The sequence below is a fragment of the Neophocaena asiaeorientalis genome, unplaced genomic scaffold (assembly GCF_003031525.2).
Source record: "Neophocaena asiaeorientalis asiaeorientalis breed wild unplaced genomic scaffold, Neophocaena_asiaeorientalis_V1.1 scaffold332, whole genome shotgun sequence".
Taxonomy (NCBI): domain Eukaryota; kingdom Metazoa; phylum Chordata; class Mammalia; order Artiodactyla; family Phocoenidae; genus Neophocaena; species Neophocaena asiaeorientalis.
In genome coordinates this window covers 5,389,325-5,395,324 of record NW_020173111.1, presented here as the reverse complement: position 1 = coordinate 5,395,324, position 6,000 = coordinate 5,389,325, and the positions used below count along the sequence as shown (strand labels likewise).

Here is a 6,000-nt window from a genome sequence, read left to right as displayed (position 1 = left end):
GAGCTCATTACTAAGTTCTAAGGCTAGTGTCTCATTAGATGCTTTCTGTGCCAACCCGTTGGCATGTGAGACTCATGCCGCCAGCGATCCCCAGACTTGGGGAGATGGGTCTCCCTGACCACGCTGGCCTGGGGGCTGTGGACAGTGTCTCCTGGCAATATCACCCCAGGCAACCCCATGAGGATGAAGAATTCCCCACAGCCCCCAGCTTCAGGCTTCAGCAATAGGTCTCCTTTCTTGAGTCAGACGCCACATTACCCTGGATTGCGAAACATTTAATGAAAAAAGAATCTGGCATTTTTAAAAGTTAGGTTTACAAACTTGATGCATTCTTAATATTAGCAATTTATCTATTTCTAATACATTGCCTAAGAAAATAAGGTCTATGAAGACATCAACAAGATATTTAAGATTCATTATAAGCTACAGCACTTTGCAAATAAGTATCCAGTTTAATTATAACAAACCACTGTGAGCAAATTTAACTAAGTATATAAAAACATTAGTTAAATACAATTCTCTGGAAATATACATTATACCTACAGCTGTTTTTACAGGGAGAGTCTTCCTTTTTTTTTTCCCTTTTAATTCTCAAAATGGCGAATCACTGTATGGTCCTGGATCTCCAAGCTATAAAACTGAAATATGTGTTTCCAGCATAGCAGATGGTGACCAGGAAGGCGAAGAACTGGAGAAAACAAAGCATAATAGAAAAACAAAGCATAATCAGCAAAAGTTGTCATTTCACCTCTACTGAATAATGCACTTATTGCATCCCTTGACTCCAAGCTTTCTCATCTAAACCTGCTTTATTGGTTCAATTACTTTCCTTCCGAAACAATTTCAGGCTAGGCTGTTTTTCTTTTTTGGAACCTATCTGGAAAGCCTGTAGTCTTACTCCAATACGCCCAGGGTGTTCACGTGGGGGTGAATATGGTGGTGTGCATCTGAGAAAAGCCCGTGTATTTCTAATTTAGTATCGGTGATTTTAGACCAAAGCTTAACCTCACACTGTCACAGGCTCAGTTTACACAAACAAGCTGAGTGGGCGGAAGGAAGCCAGGGGCCCACATGGGGTGTGAGTGCAGAGGCGGGAAAACGCCGGGCCCTCTCCTGGGGCAACCGCAGCACAGTTCCACCTGATTCTTCATTTTTAAAAAAATTTTATTGACGTCCAGTTGATTTACAGTGTTGTGCTCATTTCTGCTGTATAGCAAAGTGACTCAGTTATACATATATGTACATTCCTTCTCTTATTCCTTTCCATGATGGTTTATCACAGGATATTGAATATAGTTCCCAGTGCTATACAGTAGGACCTTGTTTATCCATCCTATGTATACTAGTTTGCATCTGCCCAGCTGATTCTTGCTGTGTGCTAACTTGAGCCCTGTGACTTTTAATCTCACATGGACCCACGCTCTTTACCTTTAAATAGAGGTTTTGAGATATAGGTCAAGAACACGATGAACACCCATGGATCACCCACCAGCTTTAACATCGTACTGTTGGTCTTCCTGTCTGTCTGCCTCCCGCCCCCATCACTTCTACTGCGGATGGAATATTATAAGGCCCATCTCAGAGAAACTTTTAAAATTAGTTTTTTAGATTTGAAAAATACACACTTATGGTTTAAAAATGCAAACAGTACATAAATACATAAATTAAAAAGTAGAAGCCCCTCATCCCACACTCCTCATGGTCCATCACAGTCCCTGGAAGGAGCCTCTGCTGGTGTCTATCTTCCTAGGCATCCTTAGAGCATGAACAAACATTTCTACTTCAACAAACAGAATCCCAGTGTGCTCATTTTCTGCCTCTCTCTCCCACTGACACTGTAGGCAGCAGAATTATTCTTAGAATCCCTCAAACGTTTTTTCTCCCTCAAACACTTATTTTGTTCTAGCATTTGGCCTTCACTCGAGCGGACTCTTTCAGCCTCTTTGTGCTCCAGGCCATCGGGAGGCCCCATGAGGCTCAAACCAGGAAATTCACTGCCAAGGTGTCCCTCCCACAGGTGATACTTTTCCCTGCAGATAACTTTGTCCTCCTCGCCCAGATCCTCAGCCGGCCTTGGGGAGGGAGGAGGAGACCGTGGGGATGAAATGCTCACTCACCGACGAGGCTGCCCAGCTGTTGAAGTTGTGACTGTCCCTCTCCGGGGAGACAGAAGACGCATCCACAATAGCGGCTGAGAGGTATAAGACGAAGGCACTGCCATTAAAGCACAGACCCTGGGAGACAGAGGCGCAGAGTGTTTAGGGAGCCTGGGAAGGTCCGGGCATACCCGGACCTCAGAAGCGGCCAGAAGCGCACCCCGGCTGTGGCAAGGGGCCCACCTGGACTCGTGAGCAGGGCAGGGGACAAGGGCGATGAGAAGGCAGCTCCTCGGCGCCTTGGGGGTACTCAGTGCACGCTGCTTCCTCGCTTACCAACGCTTTGAGGGGTTGCCAAGGGGCTCCTCAGTTGGAGCAGCAAATAAAATATCCCAACCAGAAGGCAGACGCGTCTGACGTTTAGCATCTGCCAGCAGCAAGCAAAATTTTCAAAATTTGTCTGTAAACATCTTAAAACTGGGGGAGTTTACACAGAAACCCAGATGTCTGGATTCCCTTAGGAAGGGAAAAAAACAACAACAACAGAAGATGTAGCGATCCTGGGTGCACATTTCCAGCTTACTTCTCTGTGAAGAATATCCTGCAGTTGTTTAAGTCAGTGCATATGGGTGGCAAGGATTCAACAGTTTACGCTCACTTGCATGACTTTCTGGTCTCTTCACACGCGTGAGTGTGGAACCCCAACGTGGAGGGGTCTCCTGACTGCTGGCCAGGGCTCTACTCACTACTCAAGCAGAGCACCCAGAGCAGGATGACATCAGAAAAAACTGCTGGATGGAAGTCGAGAGACATGGGCCCCATTGTGCATGAACCTGTGCAAAGTCAGGAGGCTCCAAACCTCAGTTTCCTTAGCTATGAAATGGGGACACACCTCATGATGATAAATTCTGAAAATGCAAATCAGAGCATTTTAAAGCCAGGGAGTTTCGGAAGGGAGCAGTGTTAAACAAGAAAAAAAAAAAAAGTAACATGAAAGGCGATATTTTAAGTTCTTAATGTAATAAATCAATGAAGGAGGCTTAGGTTTGGAGGAGAGACAGACTAATAGATGCTCTAGGCCAGAGGTCAGCAAAATAAGAACCCCAACCAGCAGTCAGGAGACCAAGACTTCGAGTCCCTTCAGAACTGTCACAAAATAGCTAAAAATATGGAAGTGGCTTTGGCACTGGCTAATGAAGAGCGGCTGGAGAGTTCTGAGGCACATGCTAGAAATATGGATGTTTAAGGAGATTCTGGTGAGGTCTCAGGTGGAAATGAGGAATATACGTTATTAGAAACTGGAGGAAAGGTGATCTTGTCTGAAAGGTGTTCTAGTGTTTTGTGGAAGGGAGAACTTTAAGCAATGACACTGAACATTTAGCTGAGGAGATTTTTTTAGCAAAGTGCCGAAGGAGTGGGCTGGTTCCCCCGACAGCTTGGAGGAAAATGCAAAAGGAGAGAGATGAATTGAAGAAGGAATTGTTAAGCAAGAAAGAACCAGAACTGGGACTTCCCTGGCAGTCCAGTGGTTAAAACTCTGCACTTCCAATGCAGGGGGTATGGGTTCCATCCCTGCTCAGGGAACTAAGATCCCACACGCCGTGCGGCGCAGCCAAAAAAATAAAAATAACAAAACCAAAAAGAACCAGAACTTGAAGATTTGAAAAATTCTCAGCTCAGCCATATTGTGAAAAATGAGAAAGCTCTTTCAGAAGAGAACACTCAGGGTGTGGCCGAACAGCCTTTTGAGAAAGAGATTACAGGTACAAACCACAGATCTCATCGACCATCTCAGCAGAAGCCAGGAATAGGTAAGGGATTATACCAGTAGAAACATTACAAGTTTGAACTGAAGGGGATGCAGATGGGCCAAAATGAAGGAGGCCTCTGGAACTTCTTGGATTCTATGGGACAGAATGAACCACAGAACTATTTGACTGCGAAATAGCTTTATCTTTCACGAAAAGAATGAATCACCCGAAGGTGATTCAGAGATCATCAGGGCTGCCACTCTCATCGCGCGGGCCCAGTGGGCAGGCTGGTTCCTGCTCAGTTTCAAAGGGTGGGTTTTCTGTGAGGCAGGATGTCCCTACCCAGTGCCCCAGGGGCAGGGCCGCCCTGCAGAGACACCAGGGTGACAATGCTGCCCCAATGCACCAGGAAGGCTGAGCACTGAACCAAAAAAAAGGACTGTTCTGGACCTTAAGATCAGATGGAATTTGCCTCGTAACTTTTGGGCTTGCTGGGGACCTGTCACCCCTTCCTTCTTTCCTATTTCTCCCTTTTGAAATGGGAATGTCTATCTGTATCCGTCTCACCTCTGTATTTTGGAAGCACTCAACTTGTCTGGTTTCACAGGTTCATAGCTGGAGAGGAATTCTGCCTCGGGATGAACTGTACCTCAAGCCCCACCCGTATCTGACATAGATGATACTTAAAGGAGACTTTGGATCAAGACTTTAGTTGATGCTGGAATGAGTTTGGGGGATGTTGAGATGGAATGTATTTGCATGTGAGATGGTCAAGACTGGGGGGGGGGCAGAATTTTTAAAAATATATTATTTTTATTGATATTAGTATAGTATTTTTTATACATTTATTTATTTTTATTTACTTATTATTTTTGACTGTGTTGGGTCTTCGTTGCTGCACACAGGCTTTCTCTAGTTGAGTCAAGTGGGGGCTACTCTTCGTTGTGGTGTGCGGGCTTCTCATTGCGGTGGCTTCTCTTGTTGAGGAGCACAGGCTCTAGAGTGCGTGGGCTTCAGTAGATGCGGCGCGTGGGCTCGGTAGTTGTGGCTCGTGGGCTCTAGAGTGCAGGCTCAGTAGTTGTGGTGCACGGGCTTAGTTGCTCTGTGGCATGCGGGATCTTCCCGGACCAGGGCTCGAACCCGTGTCCCCACCATTGACAGGCGGATTCTTAACCACTGCACCACCAGGGAGGCCCAGGGCAGAATATTATGGACTGAATGTGTCCCCCCAAATTCATATGTTGAAGCCTTAACCCTCAACGTGATAGTATTTGGATATGGGGCCTTTGAGGTAATTAGGGTTAGAGGAGCTCATGAGAGTGGGGTCCCCCTGAGAGGGTTAGTATCCTTCTAAGAAGAGATGAAAGGGAGCTCACATCCTCTCTTTCTCTCTCTGCCATATGAGGACACAGCAAGATCAGCAGGCATCTGCAAGCCAGGAGGAGAGCTTTCACCAGAAACCAACTATACTGACACCTGATCTTAGACTTCTGGCCTCTAGAACTGAGAGAAATTTCAGTCATTGAAGCTTTCCATCTAGAGTATTCTGTTTTGGCACCCAAGCAGACAAAGACAGGTTCTGTAATCTACACATTTTCTTATCTATTCCCCCTGCCCCACCCCCAGGCTGTGACTCCCTTTGTAATCATGCACCCAGCATGGAGTCAGGACAAGAATCCAGTCACTGTTTTTTGTTTTTTGCGGTATGCAGGCCTCTCACTGTTGTGGCCTCTCCTGTTGCGGAGCACAGGCTCTGGACGCGCAGGCTCAGCGGCCATGGCTCACGGGCCCAGCCGCTCTGCGGCATGTGGGATCCTCCCGGACCGGGGCACGAACCCGTGTCCCCTGCATCGGCAGGCGGACTCTCAACCACTGCGCCACCAGGGAAGCCCAAGAATCCAGTCGCTCTTGACCACTCCTGCTCCCCCAAGTGAGGTCACCTAGTTGCTCTAACAGTGACTTTCATTTTTCGTTCTAACTCTTCACCTCTCAACATCAAAGAACTCTGGTACAAAAAGGGTTAAAGCCACGGCCCCAGGAGGGGTTTGGAGGACAGAAGATCTGCAGGGGCTATGCCCTGACACACCTGTTCCTAGATGACACTGTTTATAGGGAATTAATAAAACAAGAGTGTATGCAGTGTATCTCTTGAT

At 46.6% G+C, this 6,000-nt stretch overlaps 1 protein-coding gene across 1 annotated transcript in view; it reads right to left on the bottom strand.

Annotated features, from left to right (window-relative positions):
• Nucleotides 1-254: 254 nt before the first annotated feature.
• The window catches only part of CMTM8 (CKLF like MARVEL transmembrane domain containing 8), an 89,700-nt gene continuing 83,954 nt past the window's right edge, over nucleotides 255-6,000 (bottom strand). Inside the window, exons 4-5 of the mRNA XM_024743473.1 lie at nucleotides 2,118-2,234; nucleotides 255-688 (exon numbers count right to left, since the gene is read on the bottom strand). Coding sequence (XP_024599241.1) covers nucleotides 605-688; nucleotides 2,118-2,234 — 201 coding nt within the window. The 3' untranslated portion in view covers nucleotides 255-604. The remainder of the gene's footprint in view (nucleotides 689-2,117; nucleotides 2,235-6,000) is intronic.